This window comes from Panthera tigris, chromosome C1, assembly GCF_018350195.1.
Source record: "Panthera tigris isolate Pti1 chromosome C1, P.tigris_Pti1_mat1.1, whole genome shotgun sequence".
NCBI classification, from domain to species: domain Eukaryota; kingdom Metazoa; phylum Chordata; class Mammalia; order Carnivora; family Felidae; genus Panthera; species Panthera tigris.
The window spans coordinates 218,795,850-218,822,100 of NC_056667.1; the positions used below are offsets into that span (position 1 = coordinate 218,795,850).

Genomic DNA, 26,251 nt, shown 5'->3' on the forward strand with positions numbered 1-26,251 from the left:
TGCCTTCCCGGATGCTGCTGGGTGCACTTTGCTCCCTGCCTGCCGCTCCACCTGCCCGCTCTCTCCTGACTTTGCAAAGCTCAGAAGCAACTCCCAGCTGTCACAGCTAGCAGGATGACGCCCATCTCCTTGATAATGTCCTTGTCACAGTCCTTGTCACAGTCCTGGCTCTGAGCGACCCTCTGGGGCGAGCCGGAGCACTCCCGGCCCCGTGAGGCCCTGCGTTCCTGGCGTTTCAACATTCCTTTCCCTCCCAGCTTGCAGCCCGGGGACCCTCCCAGCTCGCAGCCCGGGCAACACTTTCTTGGCCCATCTCCCCCTTGTAGTCTCTTGCCCAACACTGCCTGTGACCAACACATGCTGCCGCTCTCCCACCAGGCTCTCGAGCACATCACACACCACCTGCCTTGCGAGTCACCCCGGCCGGGTGCTGACCGTGTTGTGCCAGCCACCACGGAACCCCACCTGCCAACGCTTCCACTTCCAGAGCGGCCCCGCCGGCCCCACGCCCATGGCACACGTGTCCTGTGTTCTGATAGAATGGCACCCTCTTCTAGGGGCTGGTTTCTAGGCCACAAGCTAAGTCATACTCCAGCAACAAACACCTCTGAAATACCAACGTTTTCAACAAGGCGTGTTTCTCATTCAGCTACAGGCTGGCAGTTGGGTGGCCTTCCCATCACCATCACTCCTCAGGGACCCGCCCATGCTGACGAAGGAGAGGACATCTGGAGCACTCCAGGCACCTTGCCAGAGATACGGGAGAGCTGGGGAGGGGCTCACACTGGCCACTGCCACCACGTGCACGGAAGGGGGGGTGACAAGTGGCAGTAGTGACCACACAGGGCTGGGGGCAGAACGCTGGGCAACAGCTGCATTTTCGGGACAGACAAGGGAGCAGCCAGGCAGGTAGGAGGGTGAGGACCCGGGATGCACAGAACGGCCAGGGCCAGAGGTGGGCTCCCCTCGGAGAACCAGCATCAACTGTGGAAATGATCTTCATCGTGCACATGACCCCTAGGGCCACTTGGGAACAATAGGTTGGGGGGGGAGGGTCCTATTAGGAGCTTGTATTATTATTTTAGAAATGTTATCTAAAACATCACCTGAAAAGAATCCATTCCTCCGTCGCAGAGAGCGCAGTGGGCAAGGTCGGCCTGGTCTGGGGTGCTGGCGGTGTCCCCACTATAGCAATGCACCCCTGGGCTGTCGCCTCCTCCCTTTGGGATGTGCGAGGACCACGCAAGCTCAACACAGAGTGTTTCAAAGGAGTGGGACCCTTTGAGCCCTTAGAGGCGGAACCCACTCCTCTTGGAGAACTGACCGCGAGCCGGGCAAGGCAGAGCGGCCCTGTTCCGGCCTGGCCTGGGAAGGTTCCTTCCGCTGGAACCTTCCAGCCGGGGAACAGGAGAGACTTGGGCTTCTAGGGGCCGACGCCCACTCCACCCTGGACGTGCCCAAAGAAGCAGCCCGTATTTATGGCCCCCGCTGACCACCCCCATAGCCCAGGACCGTGACCCTCACTGACCATCCCCCTTAACCCGGAACCAGCCGTGCACTTTGCGTTTCCTCACCTAATCCCCACAACCACCCCGGGCCCTCTGTACCACAGGGTTTGTGGCCAAGAGCAGCCAGGAGAATCCTTGCCCAGGTGACTCCAGAGTGGTCCAGGCTCTGGGCCCCTGGACCTGCTGGGATGGTGGCCCGGGCCCCTGCCATCCCTCAGTGTTCTGAGGGCAGTTGGCTCTGGGACAAGCACGGTGGAGGCGGCCCCTGCAGGCTGGGGGACCTCGCCCCTACGCCCTCCCTCATTTGGAGACTCCCGGAGAGAAAGACTTGCCCACAGGATCAGGACCTTAGGCCCCTCTCTGGCTGCTGGGGGTGGGAAACAGGGCCCACACTGTTCTGTGGGCCAGAAACTGCCCTGCCATTCAGACCCGCCAGTGTAACTGAGAACGTGCCTGGCCCAAGTCCGCGTCAAGGCCTGTCCCTGAACAAAGACTGTTCTTTTGCTGGGAGTTCCAGGAGCTTCCTAAACCGGCAGGGCATGAAGCTAGTCCCTCCAATTCCACAGGTCCCGGGGCACCCTCCCTCTTTCTGACTCATGTGACTAGTCACCAAGGACCTTCAAAGAAACTAAATCTCCTTCTCCATCGCTGGTTCAAACCCTGGGCCTCCGGGCTCACTCTCCCACCCTAGCCTCGAGGACCTCCTCCTGAGCCCACTGCACAGGGCACGATCCCTTAAAGTGCCTCTGGACCACGCCAGGGCCCGGGCTCCCCAACTGCTCATCCGTTTCCCGCACACGCCCCACTCTCATCTCACCCCTCGGGGGGCTTAACTCCCGTCCGCAGACTCTCTGACGCTCCTTCCCTGGTGTATGGGCTGCACTGGGTGACTCGCTCCCAGCGAAAGGAGTGTTGTAGGAGCGATGGAGCAGGACACCTGAGCTGGGTCGTGAAACACCGCAGCTTCCGCCCTCCTTTCCCTTGGGTCGCTTGCTCTGGGAGAACCCAGCCGCCATGATGTGAGGCCACCCAAGTAGCTTCGTGAAGGTCCACACAAGGAACTGAGGCCTCCAGGCCCAGCCAACCTCCAGAGGACTTTGGTTCTGGCCAATGTTTTGACTGCCATCTCCTCAGAGACCGTCAGCCAGAACCACCCACGGGAACGGCTGCCACATTCCTAATCCACAGAAACTGTGACATAATACATATCGTTTTAAGTTCCTAAGTTTTGAGGGTCGTCGGACACACAGCAGTGGATAATTAACAGAGGTCTCTGCACAAGGTCAGTTATGCTTCAACAAAAGATCCGATTCAAAATGTACTCAAACAATAAAACTGCATTTACAACCTATGACCAGAAATCCCAAAGTGGACCATTCTAGCACCAACAAGTTCAGGAGCTCAGGGACATCAGCAGGGCCTTCATCCTTCTGCTCTGGAGTCTCCGTAACGCTGGCCTTTGTCTTCCGGCTTGTCCCTTGTGGTCACCAGCTGGCCGCAGCAGTTTCTGTTCCCACATTCCCACACACGGGCATCCGAGGCGGGTTACAGGAGAACATGCCATCGTGTGCCCTTGGGAAGCTTGGAGACAGCTCCGGCGTCCCCCCACAGGGCTGTTCCCCATGTCCCGTTGCCCTGAGTTGGGGCGCACACCCCTTTCTAACTTCTGACCCTGAGCCAGGGAGGGGTCCAGGCTCCCCGGATGACTTCAACAGCAAGTGAGCTGGCCTCCTGCCGGTGAGGCAGGGTCAGCCACACGGTGGATCCTGACAGGATGTGGCGCGTTGCCAGCCCAGGGCTGCAGCCTCGGCCCAGCTGTCACCAGCTGTCCCTTCCCCTGGGACACCTTGGCCTGCCCTCCCCCACCCTGGGTGAAGCGTGGGCAGGACACTGGTTTTAATCTCTGTGTCCACATGAGAATCCAGTGCCTGGTTGTTGCCCGCTGACCAGAAGAGCTGCGGGGGTTCAAAGAGACAACCCCCAACCCCAGCTGCGAAGCCAGGGAACATCCCTTGAAAAACAACAAGGATGGGCATCCAGGCACAAGTGTGAGCAAAGCCACGGAGCACAAACACTCCAGAGCAGTGATAACCCGGGGAGGGTGGAGGGGAGCAGGCAGGTTTCAGGTTCCACAGAACCCGTGAACACCCACAGGCTTGGGAAAGGAAACGGCTAGATGTGCACCGTCCGCGGGCTGGGAGGTGGTCAGTAGGGAGGCTGGTCCTGCCTGACGGCTGGGGGACCTTTACCTTCGTTCTCCTGTAACCTCCAAACAGCACTGTGACATAGGGTGGCATTCCCACCTGACAGTGACAACCCCGAGGCTCACACTTCAAATAACTAACTGTCTGTCGTAGGGCCTGTGGTTGTGGGAACTGGGGGTCATGAACTAGCTGCCTCCAGAACACCTTCTTGTCACACCCCTCAGGCTGCCTCCAACTCCTATTAATACTCCAGGAGCCACAGGCCCCACTCTGCATAGGGCTGCGGGTGGGCCCAAGCGGCAGAGGGGAACACGGGACACATGGGGTAACGGTGGTGCAGGAGCTGCGGCAGGCAGGCCTCGGACCATCTCAGTACTGGCCACTCACCTGTCACTCCAGGCCTGGGCTAATGCCTTCCCAGCACCCCCTGTCTCCGGGCCACTTCTCTGGGCACAGGCCCACCCCTGGACGATGACACGTCTGTAGGAGGCTGCCTGCTCTCCAGGCCTCACGAGCCAGGGTGAGTGACACAGCAAAGGCCGCTACGTAGAGTCCAGATCCTGGGCTGGCCTCGGTTCTGCCGCTAACCACCCCAATGTGTTACCTGGGGCGAGGAGTTGTCCGGCACCCTAGGGCAGGTAGGAAATCTGTCTCTTACTCCTTCAGGATCCCTACAAGAAGCAGAGCCCGGGGCCTTTACGGATTCCCTCCAGCTACCGCAGCCACCAGCCTGCCAAGGAGTCATTAGCATCTTCTGGGGGAGTTACTGCCACAGGGATGCTGAATGGTCATGCCCTAAGTCCTAGCATCCCAGAGACAGGTGTTGGGCTATGTAGTTTTCTTCTAGAACAGCAACAGGAATACCCGAGGCCCCCCCAAATAGCCTGGCGGGTAGGGCTAACACAGTGTCACACTACCACCAGCAGCTGCCACTCATGCAGGCCCTTCTTGGCCTCTCAGAGGGAGGAGCTGCAGCTGTCAGAGGAACCTGGGGTAGAGGCTCCGGGACCAGGTTCGGTTTGTTCTCTGGCAGTAGGGACTTTCCAGGTCTGCAGAAGGGCTTCAATCTGACCACCGTTCACGTCCAGGGGGCTGGGTAAAAGTCTGGGAATGCAAGATCTGACTAACCCTAGGAGGTGGCACAGAGCTGCCACGAGAAGGGCTCAGGCCGCCTTCTCCTCCCCTGCCCGACCCTCTGTGAAGGCGCCAGACACAGTGAAGCAGGCTTGGAGGGGCAGGCAGGCAGACAACAAGCCTCTGGCCGCTTTCCCTCCTTCCCGGGAATGGGGAAGTACAGGCACCTGCAGCAAAGGTGAATGCTTAGGTCCCTAAATCGCCGTCCTCGCCTCCCCGCAGCACCGAGCGGCCAGGAGCTATAACCGCACGTCCAGCAGGTCACTCACTGTCCAGCCCACCAGGACCAGATGCCCGGTCATCTGCCGCAGTCCCATCCCCTGTCCCGCTCAGGATCCAGCGCGTCCGATCCCAGACGGCCTCGAGACAGCCTCCTAGGCCCGGAGGACCCCCGTCCCCCCGCACCGCGGGCCGGCTCGGTCCCGGGAGCACACCACCGCGGCCCACCGCTGCCCTCCCAAGCGAGCCGCGGCGCTCGCTTCCCGGATCCTTCCGCCAACAGGCGGCCCGACCTGCAGCCAAGCGCCGGGACGAGCGGCGCATTCTGGGAGGCGATGCTGCATTCTGGGATCTGTAGTCCGCGGCCCGGACCTCGGCCCAAGAGGCCTCTCCGGTCCCTTAAGCCCCGAACGCCCGCGAGTCCAAGCGGCCCCGACGCTCCAGCCCGAGCTGCACCGGCCAGAGGACACGAAGCCCGTCAGCCTCCCGTGAGTCTCCGCCGGGCGAGTTCGCACACACCTCCCGGGGAAAGAAAAGTGCCACAGGGCGATGGCACGGTCTCGCGAGAGCCGAGCTCGGGAGCCACGCCCCCGAGGGTGGGATACTGGGAATCCGTTTGGACTTCCGCCGCTCGAGTGCGATTGGGCCGCTGTGTCACGTGGCCCGGCGGTTACCGCGGCGACCGGACGGGCGCGCGCCGGGCCTCGCCCTCCTTCGGGCTGTCAATGGGAGCCCCGAGCGCCCAGGATGCGGGCGCCGGCCAGGGAGCTGTTCCGAGACGCCGACTTCCCCGCCTCGGACTCCTCACTGTTTTCCAGCTTCTCCACGCCGCTGGCCCAGTTCCGGGAGGACATCACGTGGAGGAGGCCCCAGGTGCGGCCCCCGGCGCGGCTCTCGAGCCGAGGGCCGGGCCCCGGGCGCTGCCTCCCGCGCGGTGCGCGGCGGGAGGGGTGGCCGCGTCTGCCGCGTCTGTCCCAGAAACGGGGGGGGGGGGGAGTGGTCCGTCGGGAGGGAGCCCCTCGTAGCTCCGTGCCAGGTCCGTCCCGGGTGTGCGGGAGGACCAGCGCCTGGCCCGCGCCTGTGAGAACTTGGTTCCGGAGGAGGCTCGGGGCCCGGCGACAGGGCCCACAAACCCAGCCCCGCTTCTGCCCCGACGGGCGCCTGACCGCACTTAGCTTCTGGTGTGCACGGCCCTCCCGGCCGCCAGCGGGCCTGCCCCGTTACTTGTGTTTGCTGGTATCTGCTACGCCCGTGGTCTTCTGGAAGGGCCAGACTGAGCCTACGAAGCAAAGTTGTTTAGGGCTTCGTGCACCTGCATTTTCAGATGTAAACGCTTTAAGGTGGCAATTTGCGGGGATGCTCCGGCCCAGTGCTCTGTTGATAATCCTTAGAAACAGTGTATCTGCCCAGTAAGACTCCTCAGGTACGACCCTCCCCCGTCTGCACGGACACAGCCTGCATGGCCAGCAGCCCTCAAAGCCAGAGCAGCTTGGGTCTGGCGACTGAGGCATTTGGGCAACACGGAAAGTGCCCGTTTGGTGTGGAAGGACGGAAGGGCCAAAGCATGAAGAGCCTTACAGGCCATGCCAGTGGAATTCGGGTTAAAAATGGATTCTAGGCAACTTGGAAGGCCATTGGGGGTTTTAGCAGAGGAGCGATTTGAGTGGGTTTATGTTTGAAGAAGCTCACTTTTACTGCTGGCTGGGTGGGGGATTGACCCGCCAAGCAAGCAGGTGGCCATCTCAGTAGTGATGCTCCTGGTAGCATGGCCACCCCTAGGATGGCTTCAGAGTGGGTGGGTTTGAGAAGTACTTTGGAGGGGGATTAACAGGTTTTACTGACCAACTGGAAGTGGAGGGTGAGGATAAAGCCAAGCTCAGGAATGACTTCTAGACTTCGAGACTGAGCACCTGGGTGATGTGCTAGGCGACACGGGGAGGTGGGGGAGAGCTAGGGATGGAACTCTCGGGTTGGGTTTTGCTCTCTCAGGAGCAAACAGAGCTGTCAGAGAGGCAGGTGGGCATGAGAGTCGGGCACTCGGGAAGTTCTGGGCTAGAGGTTCCCTCTGGGAATGGGCGCTGTCACAGGGCTCAGGGCCCTGAAGAGTGTCTCAGGAGAAAGTGGGGCTGGAGAAGAAGAGAGGGCTTGGAACTGAGCCCTGAGGGACCCTCACACTTCCGAGGGTGTCCAAGCAGGTGCCCTGGCAGGTAGCCGTGAGAAGCAGCAGGCAGTGAGGAAAAAGGACGAGCGGGGACACATGGAACCCTGGGAGCCAAGAGGGGACTGTGGGGAAGTGCAGGGGCTCAGCCACTGTTCTGATGCCTGCAGGTGCCAGGAAAGATGAGAACAGAGAGATGCCTGCTGGATTTGACCACACAGAGGTGACCGGCTCAGAGGCTAGAGGGGCCTATGCTGAGGGAGGAGGAAGTAATGAGCAGCTGTTTCAAGAAGTCTGCCAGTGAAGGGAAGCCTCAAGGGGAGCTAATGCAGGGGGGATGGTCTGTTAGAGAGGATGGGGGTTCTCTCTCCGTCTTCTGCTGGTGGGACTCTGCCTCTAGGGGTGAAAGGGGGGGGGTCATGGGAGGAACCCAGGCTCCGAAGACAAGAGGGGGTCAGGTCAGGTTGCTTCTGATGAAGCTTCTGGCAAGGTCATCAGCTCAGAGGGGCGCAGGCAAGAGGGGGGCAGTGTAGAAGTGTAGAGAAGAGGGAATAAAGTAGTCTGGGGAGTGGGCAATTAAGCCTTGGAGAGAAGGGTTTCGGTTTCCAGCAGTATGGAGGACCCATTTGAGATCTGCCAGTGTGGACTTAAGTGAAACCATTTTCTAGGCCAACAGTTAGCTGTTTGGAGAAGGGGGACGTGGGATCCATCCCGAGCTGGGGTTTTGCCACTTAACAAAGCTAGACAGAGAAGAGGACCCTAGAACCTAAGCCAGATGGGATGATGTGAAGCCAGGAGGGCTGACAGATGGAGGCCGCGGAGGCCAGCTGCTTCCCCTCCCCTCTTGGGCAATGCGGATGACCAGAAAAGCTCCTCCCCAGCGCCTGTCGCCTAGATCCCGTGTTCTTCGTTTTAAAGACTAGCCTTCAGACGAGGTGTACTCTTTATTTCAGGAGCTCTGTGCCACACCCCGGCTGTTTGCAGATAACCCACAGGAAGGACAGGTGAAGCAAGGGCTGCTGGGAGACTGCTGGCTGCTGTGCGCCTGTGCTGCCCTGCAGAAGAGCCGGCGCCTCCTGGACCAGGTACCTGCGTCCGAGCGTGTTTCTCTTCTGCTCTGTCTTCCTGTCTGCTGCGCACAGGAAGGAAGCGGGAGGCAAGGCAGCCGAACCTCCTGTTCTACGGGGCTCTGCTGAGGTCGCCCAGCATGGCTGGTGGAAAGGGAGGGCTCTGCTCACAGGCCCCAGGGGCTCCAAGGCACAGACACCGTGTCCCCGTCTCACCAGGGCTCCCCGGTGCTTTCTGCCCTGCTCTGCCCTCCAACACCCTTGGAGGGATGCACAGATGAGCAGGCCAGCCCAGAGTAGGAATGCCCCGGGTTTGGAGTAAGTTTTCCTAGCTGGTTGTTGTTGTTGTTTTTTAAACAAGCTTTGAATGTAAATTGGCAAAAGGTGATTGAAATGGTTTCCGAGGCTGGGCGGCTAGCACAGGTGTAGGAGGGCTGCTCAGAGTGCTCCCCCAGGAGCACCACAGCTCTTTGTTTGGCTCGTCGCTAGAATGTTACTGATTGATGCAGCAAGGCTGACGGTGGTGACCCATCCAGAGCTCCTCCTGGGTCCCCAGGCCTTGCTAAGCACACCACAGTTGCTGGCATTTGTTCTCCGGGCCTCTCTGGCTTTGACCCTGGTTCATAAGTGAGAGCGCGAAAACCACTGCTTTCGTGTTTGTAGCCACTGAGGGGCAGAGCCAGGACCAGACAAGTGTGTCCGGGGCAAAGCCCACACCTGTGGGGTCACAACACCAGAGCCAGCAGTGGACGGGCTGGCCCGGATCCCGAGGCACCAGCCTCCAGCCGGGGGGTTGCTGTGCCCACGGTGACCTGCCGTCTGCCACCGGCTGTGCTGAAAATTGGGTCACTCGTGCCTGTAAAAGTCACGTTTGTTTTGGATTCAGGTCGAGTGCTTATTTGGGACAATAGGACATAAAGGTTGGCTTTAAGCTTCTGGAGACACTCGGCTCCCTCAGTGTGGCCCTAAGATGCGTCCATTGAAAAGTCGGTTAGCTTTCCGTGTGACGATTAGGTTTCCTGCAAGCGCTGCCGTCCGGGGAGGAGTAGGGGAGGGCCCTCGGCAGACCGGCAGGGTCCCCTGGAACGGCTCAATGAAGGTGCTTGGAGGGCGCTGCGTGCGTTGCCTCTCACGGTCTCCTTTTGCCTTTCCCTGTGCACGGTAGGTCATTCCTCCAGGACAGCCGAGCTGGCTCGACCAAACGTACCGCGGCTCCTTTACCTGTCGAGTTTGGCAGTTTGGACGCTGGGTGGAGGTGACCATAGATGACCGTCTGCCTTGTCTTGCAGGGAGACTCTGCTTCTCCCGGTGCCAGAGAGAGGATGTGTTCTGGCTTCCCTTACTGGAGAAGGTCTATGCCAAGTACGCGTGCCGGAGGCTGGAGGGTCGGGGTGGGCAGGGAGCCACAGCGGCCTGAGTCCGCCCCCGGGAAGCACGTCCCCGCTCTCCCTGGGCTGCAGTGTCCTCCTCCGTTCCAGGGACCTGACAGCCAGGCCGGCGTGGGGACTGACTTGTCCAGAGACAGAAACTCTGAGACTCGGCCTGTGGTTTGCCCCATCCCCGGCCCGCTCCCCCTTTCTCCGCACTCATCTCAAAGTCGGGCATGAAGGCATCGCCTCCAGAGGGAGAGGGTGTGCGTTTCCCTCCCCTGGAAATGGTGGGAGGTGGGAGGCCACCCAGGTCGCAATGCTTGTTTAGCCTGGTGCTGCCTGAGACCACGACCCTCACCCGGGGTCTGAATCGAAGAAGCCTCCTCTTAGGATGCATATATCAGCTTGCCCAGAGAGGCTGCACCGATAGGCCTTAGCCCTAAGGGACCGAGGAAGGCCCGCAGTGATATTGGTGCGAGCGAGTCCCTCCATCCCCTGGCCAGTGTGGGGTTTGATCTCGAGAGGCAAGGAGTGGGTGTTCACAGGCTTGCGCCCCGCACCGCCTCGTGCTGATGTCTGCCCTGGAGGCGGCAGGGCATTGCTGGGCCGCTGTGCGTTACAGCCTTTGAGGGTCAGGTGATGCCTGGACTTGAGGAGAATGAGGCAGGAGTAAAGAGAAGCAATTGAAGTGGTGGGCGAGGTGATCTGGGGGTGTTGGGTGTGGGGATGGAAGGGGCAGGGTACCCGGGCCAGAGGCTCACTGGCTGCGGTTGTCTCCCTAGGGTCTATGGGTCCTATGAGCACCTGTGGGCCGGGCAGGTGGCGGATGCCCTGGTGGACCTCACTGGTGGCCTGGCGGAAAGGTGGAGCTTGAAGGACTTGGCAAGAACCGGCGGCCGACAGGACAGGCCTGGCGGCTCAGAGCACAGGACTTGTCGGCAGCTACTCAGCCTCAAGGACCGGTGCCTGATAAGCTGCTCGGTGCTCAGTTCCAGAGCAGGTGAGACGGAAGCGGGGGGCGGCGGGGGGGGGGGGGGGGGGACGCGGGCAGCGCGAGAGGCCCGCACACACGTGCGTCTTCTTCTTGCGGCCCCGTCGGGGCCGAGTGGAAAGCAAGACGTTTGTCCTTGAAAGCTGGTGTCTGGTGTGTGACTGTCCCCACCACCCGTCCTTCTCTGGAGGGAGGTGTCCCTTGCTCCCCGACTCACCGCTAGGGTGAGGCCGGACCCTGCGGGCGGCCGCCGTGTGGAGACTTCGTAGGAGATGGGTGGCGGCAGCATCTGGGGCCGGCTGGCGACCTGGCGGAGTCAGCACTGAGGCTCCCGCCTTGGTGGTCCTCGCACTCGTCAGAGAAAGTTTGTTGAAAGGAAAACAACACGCAAACCAGAGCTCCTTTGACTTTTTCACGGACTTTAGTAGGTCTTTCCCACCAACACGTGTGTGTTTTGCATTTTGCACCGTATGCCATTTTCTCAGGTGCCGTGTAAACTGTCAGTGTCAGTTCCATTCGCAGATCTGCTGTGGTTTTCTTACTCTTTCCCTTAACCTCAGACCTTTAAGGTCTTTTCGGTTTCTCGCGTTATAGACGGCATTACTGAACATGTTCGTGTTTGAGAGCGTCCAGGATGAACTTCACTATGAAAGTCATAACGACCCCAGAATACGGACATTGAAATAAATGGACACGTGTGGACAATTCAGTTGCCCGGCCTGTGCGTGAGGGCTGGGTCTGCCCCCATGTGTGGGAAATGAGGGAAGCCCGCAGAAGCCTGTGCGTGACACAGCATTAGAACCTTCCCTGAGTCTTGGCATCGGCTGCCCCCAGGGTGGGTGGGGTCAGTTCTTGGCGCGCCAGGCTTTGCAGAAGCCCCTAGGCAAAGAGGGGGCTGCGGGAAGTCATCGGGATCCCCCTGGAGCGTCTCAGGACTGAGGACTGAGGCAGACCCCGAGAGTGGTGGCTATAATGCCGTTGTAAATAAAGCTTTTCAAGACATTCCTGGGGTTTCTTCTCCTTTCTGGACTGCCACCCCCCTTCCCAGGTTGGAGTTCCTTCACTCTTCGGCCCCTCCTTTTGCACGTCTGTTTGTCCCAAGGGCTCTGGGCAAATGGGGTGGTTTCCTCTCTGGAGCCTCCGGTCTCCCCACCCCACACCACGTGTTTCCTCCAGCAGTACCTGCTGTGCGATGCCACCCGAGCCAGCCTCGCCGGGAGGTCACAGACCTGCCGCTGACAGTGCTGGTGGCGGCACCAGGGGCCCTGTGCCCCTTGTCGGCCGGCCGGCCATCCTCTCTCGTCCGCCCAGGCAAGGACCGAGCCACCGAGAAGGGAATGAGCTGCCGGGCCTGTGGCCACAGAGCCAGAGTCCAGACCCGGGTCCTTCGCCGTGGCTCTGCCGTGGCGAAGGCCGCTCCTAAGCTCGCTTGTCCACAGGGTCGGGAAAGGAGCCCCACTGGTCCGTGGGGATCTGGGTGCTGGTGTGGCCACAGCAGGGTGGGCTGGAGCAGCCCGCGGGGAAGGAGACAGACCCGTGGGTCTGCTCGGTTTGGGGACTCCCTGCCCACATCCCAGCTGTGTCTCTCCCAGGTGCCAGGGAGTTGGGGGAGTTTCATGCCTTCATTGTGTCGGATCTGCGAGAGCTCCGGGGGCGGACTGGCCAGGCCATCCTGCTGCTGCGCATTCAGAACCCCTGGGGCCGGCGGTGCTGGCGGGGGCCCTGGAGAGAGGGGTGAGTATGGGTGAGGCCAGAACTATACTGCTGTCAGGCCGGGAGGGTGGGGCCCCGAGTGGCAACTCAGAGCTGTGTGTGTCACAACCGTGTGTGTCCCGGGCTCTGGTGCCGTGGCTCGTGGCAGACGATTCGTCGCTGGTCAGGACGGTGCATGGTTGGTCTCCAGCAAGGCCCTCCTGGCACCACCTCTGGTCCCCTGAGTCCTGTGCTCGGCCCCAGACAACCTTAGGAGGCCGGTGTCGTGCATGGTGCCGGGACCAAGGCAACCCTAGACCCTGGGGTCCTGTCTTGAGGGTGCCCACGGAATGGTAGGTGCCCCATCAGGCTGCGGGTGACAGGGACGTGTGAGTGCTCAGCTTTCTGACCTTCACTGGTGCTGGGAACCTGGATTGAATGAGGGCGCTGGACCCGCTCCCCGTGGCCGGCCGTGACCGGTCAGCAGATCCGACGCTTGCCCCCGAGCCCAGGCTGGTGGCAGCTCCACCTGAGTCGATCGAACACATCTCTCGTTCACCTGCTCGAGGACGCTGCTCTGGGGAGATGTGTCTAGAGACGGGGGCCCTCGGGGAAGGACAGAGGTGACTGCGGAAGGCCAGCGTGGAGCCACCCGAGCTGGCAGGGCACAGGGCTCCTCGGTCAGTGTCGTCCACTCTCGGACGAGAGGCCCCTCTGAAGTGAAGTGTCTTCCAGGGGCGAAGGGTGGAGCCAGGTGGACCCGGCGGATGAGGCTGCACTGCTGTCCCAGCTGCAGGAAGGGGAGTTCTGGGTGGAAGAAGAGGAGTTCCTCCAGGAGTTTGATGAGGTCACCGTGGGCTTCCCGATCACGGAGGCTGGCCACCTACAGAGCCTCTACTCAGGTAAGGGGAGGCCCGCACGCTCACCCTGGGGGAGGCCTGGGCGGGGGGGGGGGGGGGGGGCGGGCGGCAAGCCGCATGGGCTCTGCCTTCGGAAGTCAGGGCTGAGCGGAGCCCGCGTCCCTCTGGGGGCCCCTGGGCACCAGCCTGGCTACAGGCCCCAACCTGCTTCCTTCAGTGCAGAGAGATGGTTCCACTTCCTCCCGTCCCTGGCAGCTCAAGGTGCTGGGAGACACGGGGTTCCCTCCTATAGGGTGCCGTGGCTGGTGTTGGTGAGAGTGGCAGGAAAGGTGGCATGGGAGCCCTTTCCTGGAGCCGATGCTTGGTTCTCCATCTAGAAAAGGAGCTGTGCCACACTCAGGAGCTACCCGGGGCCTGGGTCAAGGGGCAGTCTGCAGGAGGCTGTCGGAACAACAGCGGCTTTCCCAGCAACCCCAAATTCTGGCTGCGGGTCTCGGAACCAAGCGAGGTGTACGTTACCGTCCTGCAGAGACCCAGGGTGCGCACAGCAAACTGGGCAGGCCGGGCTCGGGCACCGTTGAGGGACGACCGTGCCTCATGGACCCCGGCCAGCCTCCTGGGCAAGGACTACCAGGCCGTGGGCCTGCATATCTGGAAGGTAATTCTACCTTGGTCCCGGCTCCCTGCTCAGGGCCTAGGGGCGCTAGGACAAGAGTGACACCGGTGACCGCCAGGAGCCTCAGGTGCCCCCCGCCTCCCCCAGGGTCATACACCAGCTGGCGCTCCCGCAGACCCAGCCCCGCCTAACCCAGCCGGCATCCGTCAGACAAAGGGAAACGAAAAGAAAAGCAGCCGGTGGCGGAACCGGCCGGAGGGACCAGGGCACAGCCCTGTCTCGATCCTCCTCTGTTCTCCCCAGAGCGGGAGGGCTTGGAGGCTCACATCCGGGACAGAGCCACTGACCCCTGGGGCCGAGTGAGAGCCCTGGGTTGCTGGGCGCTTTGAGCCGTCCCCTGCCGTGCTGGGGCGGGGCCCACAGGTCTGGGCGGTTTCTTTGTGCTGGGTGAAGGCGGCAGGCCGGTCTCGGGACGTTGGCACACGGGCCCCCTCTCTGCAGGTGGAGAAGCGGCGGGTCAGCCTGCCCAGGGTCCTGTCCACGCCCCCCGTGGCTGGCACTGTGTGCCATGCCTACGACCGGGAGGTCCACCTCCGCTGTGAACTCGGCCCAGGCTACTACCTGGCCGTCCCCAGCACCTTCCTGAAGGACGTGCCGGGGCAGTTTCTGCTCCGGGTCTTTTCCAGTGGGAGAGTCTCCCTCAGGTGAGAGGGGCAAGTGGGGTCTCCAGGCCGCGCTCCCTCGAGGGCCTCAGTGGAGGAAGGGGGAGCGGCCCGGGCAGCTTGCTGGCGGTCCGTGTGCGTCTGCGGCCCATGACAGCCGGGTCCTCCTGTGTCTCCCCCGGGCAGTGCCATCAAGCCGGCGACCACGAGCCCTGCCTCTGGGGAGGCCCTGCCCGCAGGGGAGTGGGAGACCGTGCAGCTGCGGGGCTCTTGGAGAATCGGCCAGACGGCGGGGGGCAGCAGGAACTTCGCCTCCTACCCTACCAACCCTTGCTTCCCCCTCTCGGTCCCTGAGGGCGCAGGGCCCCGCTGCATCCGAATCACTCTGCGCCAACACTGCCGTGACAGCGAGTGCCACCCCATCGGCTTCCACGTCTTCCAGGCAAGCCCTTCCTATCCCCGGGGGTAGGCGGGCACAGGGCAGGCCTCGGGGGGGCTGGTCCACACAGGCGGCCAGGCCGGACAGAGAGGCCTGGACGCGGTCACGGGGGCACAGCCAGGCCGGCTGGTCCCGTACAAGATCCATTTCTGGGTTTCGTGAAGTCTGTAATTCACTGGGGTCATAGGTCAGCTTAGAACCCTGGCTCAGAACAAGCGTCACGAGGTCAGGTCTGCTCCCTAGAACCGCACCTCCCGCCCAGGAGACCCGACAGCGTGCCCCAGGAAAGGCGGTCCGCCGGGAGCCGCCCCGAAGCCATGACGCAGTTCATGGCACAGGTTCGCGGGGAAGAACAGGAAAGGGAGCCCACCCGCCCACAGAGCCGGCGTGAGGGCCTGGCAGACAGATGCCCCCGATCGCGGTTGCTTAGGTGATTCTCAGAGCAGAGAGCTGTCCCCCCGCAGGAGGAGAGGAAGCCGTGTTGAGGCCGGAGTAGGGCCAGCACGTCACAAACACCACCCCAAACCTCCCAAACCTCCCTCCACCTCAGTCTGCCCGCCCTGTGTTGTAACGCAGCCGGGACAAGCCCAGCAGACCTGTAGTTGGAGGAAGGGGGACAAGTGCGGTGCCGGAGGTCAGAGGTCGTAAGCCCAGACTCCACGGGGATGAAGTGGCTCCCAGCTCACATTTGTGCCCCTCCTGGGGGCCCCGCTTCATGCTGGGTGCCGAGGAGGGCATGGGCCAGGAGGGCAGCCTGGAGCCGTGCCCTGGGCGCCGTTGTGGGGTGGGCACACAGAGCCCGGGGTGCAGATGATGTGAAGGAAGGGTGGGAATTTCTCTGGTGGAGCAGCTTCTGTACGCTTGGGAGGACACTGTGCTCCCCAAGAGCTGAGGGCTCATTCTGGAGCTTCGCTGCCCCCGGGCTGCCAGCTGGGGCACCCAGGAGCTTCGATACAAGTGCCAGTGCCAGGAGCCGGTCAGACGACCCTCAGGACAGAGGCCTGGGCAGTGGTGGTCGTGGCGGTCCCCCACGCCTGATGGGGCCGCCCGCCTGACAAGGGCGGTGGGGCCTCGGTGAGTGTGAGCCCAGCTTCTCCGGCTTGGTGGCCCTTCCTCCCTGGAAAAGGGAGTGTGATGTGGGAGACGTCACCGTGAGATCCGGGCAGACTGCACCGGGCGCCTCCCCACCCTGGACACCCCGGCCTCGGAAAGGGAGTGCGGTCCCGAGACTGGGAAGGACTTGGTGGCCGTGGCGGCCCAGCGGACAGCCCCACCCCCCGACCCCGTCTGAGCCCACGCCTCCGCCAGGTTCCGGTGGATGGCGGGAGCCAGGGCGCGTCCCGCCTGCTGCTCCAGGACCCTCTGCTAAGCTGTGTGCCACACTGCTACGCCCAGGAAGTGAGCCGGCTCTGCCACCTGTCGGCGGGGACCTACAGGATTGTGCCCTCCACCTACCTGCCAGACACAGAAGGGGCCTTCACGGTGACCATCGCCACCAGAATAGACAGGTGGGGCTCCGGGGCTGGGGGTGGCCCTCGGTGTCTTAGTATTCACCTGCCTGTTCTCTCCCGCCTGCCCTGCTTGCCCCAGCGCTTGTCTGTCCCCGCAGAGCAGCAGCGGGCAGGGCGTGAGCCTTGGGACCCCTCCTTGCCTGGGAGTCTGTGGGGGGAGCGTGGCTGCTCTCGAGCTGGGGGCCAGGAGGCCGACCGTGTCTTCTCTCCCGCAGGCGCTCCATTCACAGCCAGGAAAGGCTGGGGCAGCTTCTCCAGGAGGTACGTGTGGGGCCTAGGGCAGAGGGCCACCCCGTTACTCTGCCTTGGGGCCGCCTGGCGCCCTGGGGTCTGAATTACCCCAGCTTCCTCCCAGAGGCCAGGCTGCAGGCCAGGCTGTGCCCGGGGACACCGGCACACCGGTGTGTGAACATGGGGGCCACCAGGCAGAGCCCCTCAGCAACCGAGAGCCCGGGGCTGCAGTCCCAGCCCCTGGCAGTGCTGCTCGGAGGAGGGCGGCCCTGCCCAGACCTCGCCGTCTCTCGTCCTGCAGGCCTCCTTCATGGCAGTTATGAAAACCTAACTGGGTGACCCCCGTGTCGGCTCCGGTGACTGGGGGGTGAGAGGCCCCCTCCCACGGTGCCACCAGCCTCCATGCTGTGGCTCACAGCCCCGAGTCGGACGGCTGCACGTGCCCGCGGGTCCTGCAGGGAGGTGGCCGTGGGGCGAAGCAGGTGCCTCGGAAAAGCAAAAACCGCTGCATCGGGCGTCCTTGTTCCATGGCGCTGAGGCCGGAGAGCCTCCCAGAGACCCTCGACGGCATCTGTCCCCGGCTCCGGAGAGAGGCCTCACAGGGGACAAGAGCGTAGCAGGACAAATCTTGTTTAGAACCGGTTATTACGGCAGACGTTTTTAGGAAGAAACTTTATGAATAAACGTGAGTACGGAGCGGTTTGCGGAGCCTCGTCTCGGGGAGCCGCAGGCCGAGTCCGCTCTCCCTGAGGAGCAGGGGAAGGCCCGGGCCCTGCGCTCCCTCGGGGCCCTGCTGGCCTGTGAGACGGGCAGGCTGCTTGAGGACGCAGTGGGTGGTGGGAGCCTGGAGGGTCGTGGAGGGGCCGTGGGCGCCCGCCCCGTGACGGGAGCAGGAGGGAGCAGCCCAGGGCAGCACCTTGGTGCCGGTCACGTCGTCCGCCCTGTCCCTGCTGGGCCTTACCCCACCTGGGCGTCCGGAGGGACTCTCAGCCTCCGCCTCCCTTCCGTTTGGAGGTGCCAGATGCAGTCGTTTGCTCTTGACGTGGGAGGAGGCGTCCCCGGGGGCCCCGGGCCTCTGACCGGTTGGACGCAGTCAGCCCTGGTCTCGGCCGGGCCTCTCTCCCCACCCCCGCCGCTTCCCTGACTGGCCAGTGCCGTGGCGTCGCCGTCCTCACCTTCCAAAGGAGGGCTGGGGGCCGCGACACAGGCCCGAGGAAGACCTCGCTGCCCCACGCCCCTTCACGTGTGAGCAAGACCCCTCGCAGTGACCAGTTCTCTGGGGTCGAGTGGAGGACGGAGGAGGGGCTCCAGGATCTGGAGGTGCCACGGATGGAGAGGCAGCCCGGCAGAGGCGGCCAGACACCAGCCGGGCTTCCAGGACGTGGCTGGGCCGGTGGGGCACGGGCCGTGGCCCCCGCACCGGAGGAGGCTCGCGCCCTCCTGGCCGCCAGCCCCCTGGGCCTGCGCCAGCTTGTGGTTCCTTCGCATGGTTCCTTCGTGGGAGGCAGAGCTGAAGGAGACCTCACCCCCAGGGCATCCTCAACAGGCAGGCAGGCCCGGCTGTCCTGGGCATGGCCACCTCCCTCTGACCGAGTGAGCTCCAGAAGTAGCTTGTGTTCTCTGGGCTTCGATGTCCTTGCTGAACACGTGTCCGAGCCCTGGCCATACTCAGTGTGCCCCCATGTCTGCCCTGGAGTCCTTGGCCTGGAAGGGCCTGTGGGGTGGGCACCAGCGGGGCTCATTCTGCTGAGGACAAGAGTGACCGAAAGAGGGCTCTTGCCCGCTCCCACCCCACAGGAGGACCCGATGCACGGGCGACTTCCAGTCTCCGTCAGCCACCTGACGTTGGCCCCCCACCCAGCCCGGTGTGAGCTGGGGCTGCAGACCACAGACCCCACGGGTTCCGGGCCGGTGCGCTGCTGTCTGACCCGTCCTCTGTATTGACCTAAGCCCCGCCTCGGACCCGGCCTGTGGCCCCGGGGAGCTGGGCAGCAGCAACCAGCCACGCCCTGGAGGCCTGGTTCTTGGACCGGCCGGTGGGGGACTACTCGGGTGAAGGGCCTCCCTCCTGTGTCCGGGGGCCCTGGCAGACCCCTGACGGGCAGGTCTGGGTGTGTACCTGTGGGAACGCCACCTTTCCGGCCTTCCCAGCAGACTTTGCCCCACACCACCTGTTTGGTTTCTCGTTCCACTTCCTGCTTGGGGCAGGTGGACCGTGCCTTTTCTGTGGGAGCCATGTCCTACCCAGTCCCGGCCCTGGGTCTGCTCTCGTTGTCCTCGCCTGCCCTCCTTCCCCTGGGCCTGGGTCAGCTTTGGGGGCCACAGGGGTCCTGGGGTGAGTATCAAGATCCTGGTGTCCTCAGAGCGGTAGTCAGGGAGGGGGCCTGGCTGGGTCTGGGCTTCCGGGGCGAGAGGAAGGACAGAGCTGGGGTGAACGGGACAGGGCCAGCCAGACGGGGCCAAGGTTCTCAGATGCTCCAGCCTCTTTCCTCTCTGTCTCTCCGTTAATAATCATTTTTTTCTCGCTCAGTGTCCCATGTCTGCATCATTTGGTTTTACTAGTTTTTTTTTTCTCCTGTAATATTTAATAGATATAAGCTAGATATGCTGCCTTTTGAAATGAATAGAAGAGTCATTTTTTCCTAGGGACACTTTGGGGGCTTTTTGGACCCCAACACAAGGCCTTGGACATGGCTGCTTCATCAAGGAGAGGGTCGTTGCTGGTTTTGAGGATGAACTTTAAGGGGCAGGCTGGGCCTTCCAGCACCCAGGAGTACTCAACTCAGCGGCTCTGGGGCCCCGTCCCTCCCCAGGGGACCTCAGATGCAGGGCTCTGGCTGGGACCCTCTGGCTATTCCTCTGGTTCCCAGCAAGCACAGGCTGTTTCTGCACAGACAGGGCAGTCTGGCCTGGGAGCCGGCTCACTCAGCGTCCTGGGGAACTCAGGCCATGGAGTTTTAGTCAGGACCATGCTTATGCTTGTTTCCCTAAAGCACCTCCCCTCCAGGGCTGGGGCTCAGGCCATACACATCCTCAGCTGCCTGTCCCTTCACAAATCACCCAAGAGGGGAGGCTGATGGATCAGGAAACGGCTTTGGCTTGGACTGGGCTGGCTGCTCTATCAGGGGCCAGTCCTAGTCCCTTGTGGGTTCCTGGTACCTGGGCAGGTGTGACGCTGGGGCACCATGACGTGTGTGTGTGTGTGTGTGTGTGTGTGTGTGTGTGTGTGTGTGCGCGCGCGCGCGATCTGACTGACGTGGTCTCATCCCTCATCCCCCAAGGCCTATTGAGAAGACCCACCAGCACCAACACATCCCTCTCCACTACCCTGATCCCCTGTCCCTTCATTCTGAAGTCCCTCTGTGAGTGTGTGTGGGGTGCTATGGATGGGGCTCAGATGCTCAGTGCCCTGCCCTTGAGGACTGTCTGCACACAGATCATCTGGACAGTACTGATGATGAGGGATAGATGATGCATTGATGTGTAGGGGTGGCCCTTGATCAGCCTGGGGACAGCAGTGCAGGGCAAGCAGGGGCTGGCAGAGGAGTTGAGCAGCCTCAGGAAATGGAAAGAAGCTCTCTGTGCCCGCAGTGTGGCAAGTAGGCTCAGCAACTGTGGCAGGAGCTAAGGCTGGAAAAGTAGGTAAGGGTCTTGAGGTCCATTTAAGGAGCTTGGGCCTTACACCTTGGGTGGTAAGGAGCCACTACACAGTTTTTAAGCAGGACCTGATAGGTGTGTGTATATGTGACTTCTCTCTCTGGTCGAAGTCTCTAGATGGGGAGGGGACCAAATAGAAGGCTGTCGCAGACATCAAGAGACAGGTGATGGTGTCCTGCCCAGAAGGGAGGTAGGAGAGGCAGAGAGAAGAGGTCACTGTCGAGGTACATTCAGAAAGCAAAAGCAGCAGAACGTGATGCTTGATGTTTAATTAGATTGATCGTCTAGAGCAACGTGAAGAGAATTGATACCTTCAAATCCATGAACATGGTATACCTGCCCATTTTTTGAGGTCTTCCTTAATTTCTCTCAGCAGTATTGTGTGTCCTGGAGCATAGATATTTTGCACTTACTCTTACCTACTTTGTTTTTCAACACTTGCAAATGATATTGTGTGTTAAGTTTCATTTTTCTAATTTTTTTTTTGCTAGTATATAGGAATACATTTTTTGTGTATTATGTTGTGTCCTATAGCCTTGTTAATTCACTTATTCATAGTTTGCGGGTTGGGTTGTTGTTTTTTGTTTGGTTTTGGTTTTGATTTGTAAATCCCTTAGGATTTTCTACATACAGAATTACGTCCTATGTGAAAACAGAAAGTTCTGTTTCTTCCTTTCTTACCTGAATTCATTTTTTTTTTCTTGCTTTATTTCTGGAGGCTCGGACCTCCAATACCATTTTGAGTAAAAGTGATGAGAGCCACTTTCCTTGTTCCTGATCACAGTAGGAAAGCACTCAGTCTTTCACCATTAGGCATGATTTTTTTTTTTTTTTGTAGATGCTCTTTATCAGACAGGGAATTTCCCCCTATTCCTAGTTTTTGAGAGTTTCTATCAGAAACAGATGTTGAATTTTATCAAGTGATTTTCTTTCATTATATAAATGCAAGGAAGATCGGAGGAGATGATTATATAAATGTTCCCCTTTATTAATGTAGTCAATTATATTGGTTGACATTGTAATGTTAAAACAAACCTTATATCCTCAGGATACTTGTGTGCAATGTATTATTTGTTTTATACATTGCTGGATTCAGTTAATATATTTTAAAGAATTTTTATATCTGTGTTCATACATGATATTGTTCTGTATTTTTGTTTTCTTGTAATATCTTTGTTCAGGTTTAGAATGAGGGTAGAATGAAGTGTTCTCCTTTATGTTCTGAAAGTGCTAAGGATTGATATTATTTTATTCTTAAATGTTTGGTAGAATTCACCAGTGACACCATCGGGGTTGGGGGTTTTCTTTGTGGGAAAGTTTTAGATTATGAATTCAACAACTTAAATATAGACTATTCAAATTTTCTATTTCTTGTACAAATTTCGACAAGCTGTGACTTTTAAGAAATTTGTGCATTTCAGAGCACCTGAGTGACTCAGTTGATTTCACCTCAGGTCACGATCTCACAGTGAGTGGGACTGAGCCCCACATCAGACTCTGCACTGACAGGAGGGAACCTGCTTAGGATTCTCTCTCTCTCCTCTCACTGCCCCTCTCCTGCTTTCTCTCTCTCTTAAAATAAATAAATAAACTTAAAAAAATAAATTTGTGCATTTGAACTGAGTTGTCAAATATATTTGCATGACATTATTAATGACGTTCTTTTATTACTCTTCTAATGTCTGTAGGATCTGAATTGATGCTTTCTCTTTCATTTCTGATATTAGTAATTTGTGGGGTGTTTTTTACCTTGATCAGTGTAGCCCTAGGTTTATCAACTTCATTGATCTTCTCAAGAAAACCAACTTGCAGTTTATTGATTTGATCTGTTATTTTTGTATTATATTAAATTTCTACTTTTTTAATTTCCTTTCTTCTACTTCATTTTAATTTGTTGTTTTTATCCTAGGTTCCCAAAGTGGAATCTTAGATCAATGATTTTAGGCCTTTTCTCTTTTCTAATATAAGCACTCAAAGCTACACATTTTCCTCTAAACATGGCCTTAGCTTTGTCTCATAAATATTGGTAAGTTGTGTTTTCATTGCCATTTAGTTCAAAATATTTCCTAGTTTCCCTTTGATTATTTATTTGACCCTTGAGTTAATTATGTTGTTTTAAGTTCCATATATTTGGGCATTCTTCAGACATCTTATATCTTTTTGTTATTTCTAATTGTGTCATATTCAGAGAACATACTCTTTATGATTTAATTCCTTTTAATTGAGACATATGTTGTGGCCTAGTGTTTGGCCTATTTTAGAGAATGTTCATATGTGCACGTGAAAAGATTACATACTCTTTTTGGGCACACCGTTCTCTAAGTATCAGCTTGGACAAGCTGATTGTTGTTCAAGTCAGCTATATCCTTATTTGTTTTCTCTCAGTTACTGAGAGAAGAGTGTCAGAATAACCCATTGCAGTTGTGGATTTTTCTATTTATCCTGCTAGTTCTGTTAATTTACTTCCCATATTTTGAACCTCCGAAATTAGGTAATACACATTTGGAACTGTTAGACATGCTTGATGAGTTGATCCTCTTATTGGTATGAAATGTCCCTTTTAATCTCTGGTAATATTCCCAGTATTGAAGTCAACTTTGATATTAATTTACTCATTCCAGCTTTCTTGAGATTAGCATTGGCGTTTTCTTTCTCCATTCTTTCATTTTACTTTTTTTTTTTTTTAACTTTTAACCTACCTTTCTATTTAAAGTGTGTGTTCTGGGCACCTGGGTGGCTCAGTCAGTTGAGTGTCCAACTCTTAATTTTGGCTTGGTTCTGATCTCACAGTTCGTGGCATCCAGCCCTGCATCAGATTCTGTGATGACAGCGCTGAGTCTGCTTGGGATTCTCTCTTCTTCTCTCTCTGCCCCTCCCCTGCTCACATGTGAGCTGTCTCTCTTGAGCTCTCTCTCTCTCTGTCTCTTAAAAAAAAAAAACAAAACAAGTGTCATTCAGACAGTATATTACCATCTTTTGCTTCTTTCATCCAGTTTGAAAATCTTTACCTTTTAACTGGAACAGCAGACCAATCACGTTTAATGTAAGTGTTGATACAGTTGGGTTAAGTCTACCACCTGACATTTGTGTACTGTTTATCTCATCCGTTCTTTGTACCTGTTTCCTCCCTTCTTTGGGATCAAATGTTTTGTTCTGTATTCCATTTATCTCCTCTATTGGCTTATTTATTATAACTTTTGTTTTTTTCAGTGGGTGATACTAGGTTTACACTGTGCATATTTAACTTACTGACGACGGATGGGATATAGAAGGGAGGGGGGAAAGAAGGAAAGGGGAAATCGAGTCTCAAGAATGGTAGTCAAATATCTGGCCTGGGAAGCAAGCGGGGGGATCATTCTCTGAGACGGGGAACTTTGAAGGAAGATTAGTGTTAGAGCAGGAGGTGAAGGGGGGTCCTGTCGGTTTTGAACAAGTTGCACCTGAGGTGCTTTTCGGGCATCCAGGGGAAGACGCGCGAGAGGCAGTTCCACGTGTGGTCCAGGAGTCTGGGCTGCATCTGGCAGCTGGAGTCGGGCATTTGGTAACTGATGAACCAATGGAAGTGGGTGCATCTGCTTATGGAGAGTGTGCGATGGGGCAAGAAAAGGGTCCAGGACCAAGCCCCGTGCACTCCAATTTTGGGACAGAGGCGTGAGGGGAGAGTCCGGAGAGGAAGGAGCAGAACAATCTAGAGTGCCACCTTGGAACCAAAAGAGGCGGCAGCTCCAGTTGCCCCTGGGGGTGCTGTGAGAGGGTTTCAGAACTGGGGCAGGATGCAGGGGCGCTTGAAGGTCATTGGAGGCTCCATTTCTTAATTTGTGAACGTGCACATGACTGTACATTTAAATCTATTCAATACTTTATTAAAACACTGAACAATGAAGAACTCTGCCAAATGTCGCTGGGAGTCGAGACGGTGCCCGTTACGTGCCTGCCGGGGTGCGGACTGCCCACGGTGGGGTCCGGACCTCAGTGTCTGAGCATCGCAGGGGTTTGAGGAGCTAGACTCCGCATGAGGACACCTCCTTCAGGAGGATCTGACCTGCGCCACCACACGGTCCTCTGGCAGGGCTTGGCGGACAGCTGGGACCACGGCGGAGGCCCGGTCTCTCATCTAGACTGCGCCTCTGGCTGCCACGCGGGGTGGCTTTCCACAAGCCTGCAACATGGCTTCCGGGAGTAAAAGCCCCACCGTGGTGGGAGCTGGCCTACAAGAGGAGGCTGGACCCCACTCAGCTCAGCACATATGTGCTGGAGGAAGTTAAAGTGGACAGGTGGGCACGGGTGGGGCTGGCAGGGAGCAGCCTGCTATGGGCGGGTTGCAGGATGGGCAGGCGGGGAGGGGAGAGCAGAGGTGGGGTGCTCCAGGTGAGGGTGAGCAGATCTGAGAGCAGGGCCCATGAAACTGTGTGTGTGCATGTGCGCGTGTGTGTGTGTGTCTGTGTGTGTGTGAGAGAGAGAGAGGTGCAAAATGAACAAATCTTTTGGAATCTCTAAAAGAAGAGTTTTGCTTGAACCCAAGTTAGAACAACTGCCCGGGAAACACGCCTTCGCAGGGAAGAAAGGCGTCTAGAGAATGAACGGTTTTACAGGGTTATATACTTTTCACATCTTGTAAAAGCTCCAAAGATTGGAGATTAGCGCGTAGCAGGAATCCTGAGTTCTACCATCAAGGGATGCGGGAGGTAGCAGCATCGGTCCATGTGTGAGGGACAAGATGGTTTTCCTGCAGGTACTTGTTCACAAGGCAAGTGCACAACATGGGCCACAAGCCAGGCTTTTGGGTTTGAACCAAAGCTTGATTTCTTTCTAAGAAGAAATCTAAAATGGCTTCGCTTGTATATCAGGCCTTTAAAGAGTTTGTCTCTCATCAAAACACACACATGGGGCACCTGGGTGGTGCAGGCGGTTACGTGTCCGACTCCCGATCTCAGCCCAAGTCGTGATCTTACGGTTCGTGGGACCCGGCCCCACGTTGGGCTCTGTGCCGAGCATGGAGTCTGCTTGAGATTCTCTCTTGCCCTCTCTCTCGGCCCCACCCCTGCTCACGCACCCGTGCTCACCATCTCAGAATAAATGAACATTTAAAAACAAAACAAAAAACCAACACAAAATTCTGGAAAGAGAATCTCGGACTCCAGATTTTTAGAATAAGCGAGTATCAAGTAAAAACTCAAGGCTTACTTCACGACTCCTTAATGCTTGGCTCTAACCCTGCCCTAACACAGTCCTAACCCTGACCCTGACCGCCCTCTGACCTCCCCCTCACTCCGGCCCTAGGCCCAACCTCAACCTCGGAGGGGCCCACTCTCCTCCCTCTCCCCAGTCGCCGTCGCCCTCACACCCCGACCGTGCGCCCCCTCCCCACCTCTGTGGCCCTCCCGCCCCCCACGGCCCACCCGTGTCTGACGGTCAGCTCAGCGCCCTCGCCGCTCCTTCCCTGGCCTTCGCCCCAGGTGCGTGCTGCATCCTCAAGTCTGCGCTGGGCAAGAGCCCGGGCTGGGCGTTCCGGTTCTCTCCTCTGCTCACCCCGGCACCCTCAGGCCAGTCCCTGCCCCACCTGGGCCTCAGTTTCCCACCTGGGCGGCGCAGGTTCGGAGCCGGGGCCGCGGAGGCTGGTGCCCAGGTGGGTGATGGAGGCAGCCCCGCCCCCCTCCGGACTCCCCTCCAGACTCTTGCCTTTGATGCCCTGCCCTGCAGAGCGGCCCCAGACCGGGCTTTGCTGCTTGCACCCCTAGGGCGTCACTTACTGTATCCCACGCCCTCTGGGGCTCTTGTCACAGGTGGCGAGCTCCAGGTGCTTCTTCAAGTTCAGGTGTGATGTTTGTTTTTGGCAAGCTACTCGACACATGAAGTGACAGGTCGTTGGTTTTTAAGTTTAAGTGCAAATTCATGGATGTAAGCGATTTTTTCGAGTTCCAGTTCATGGAAA

General features: G+C 58.5%; 1 protein-coding gene across 2 annotated transcripts; it reads left to right on the forward strand.

Moving 5' to 3' along the window:
• The first annotated feature begins 5,736 nt into the window (after positions 1–5,736).
• Positions 5,737–21,815, forward strand: CAPN10 (calpain 10). 2 transcript variants are annotated; one of them, XM_042995904.1, is made up of 13 exons: positions 6,103–6,488; positions 7,394–7,446; positions 8,177–8,308; positions 9,456–9,652; positions 10,443–10,660; positions 12,244–12,385; positions 13,079–13,245; positions 13,581–13,861; positions 14,321–14,523; positions 14,668–14,923; positions 16,229–16,428; positions 16,647–16,692; positions 16,964–21,815. In XM_042995904.1, the coding sequence occupies exons 2-13, from the start codon at positions 7,420–7,422 to the stop codon at positions 16,991–16,993; spliced, it is 1,899 nt and encodes a 632-aa protein (XP_042851838.1). In that variant the 5' UTR covers positions 6,103–6,488; positions 7,394–7,419; the 3' UTR covers positions 16,994–21,815. The 2 variants fall into 2 exon arrangements, with proteins under 2 accessions (XP_042851837.1, XP_042851838.1); XM_042995903.1 differs by lacking the exons at positions 6,103–6,488; positions 7,394–7,446 and adding an exon at positions 5,737–5,938.
• The last annotated feature ends 4,436 nt before the right edge of the window (positions 21,816–26,251 follow it).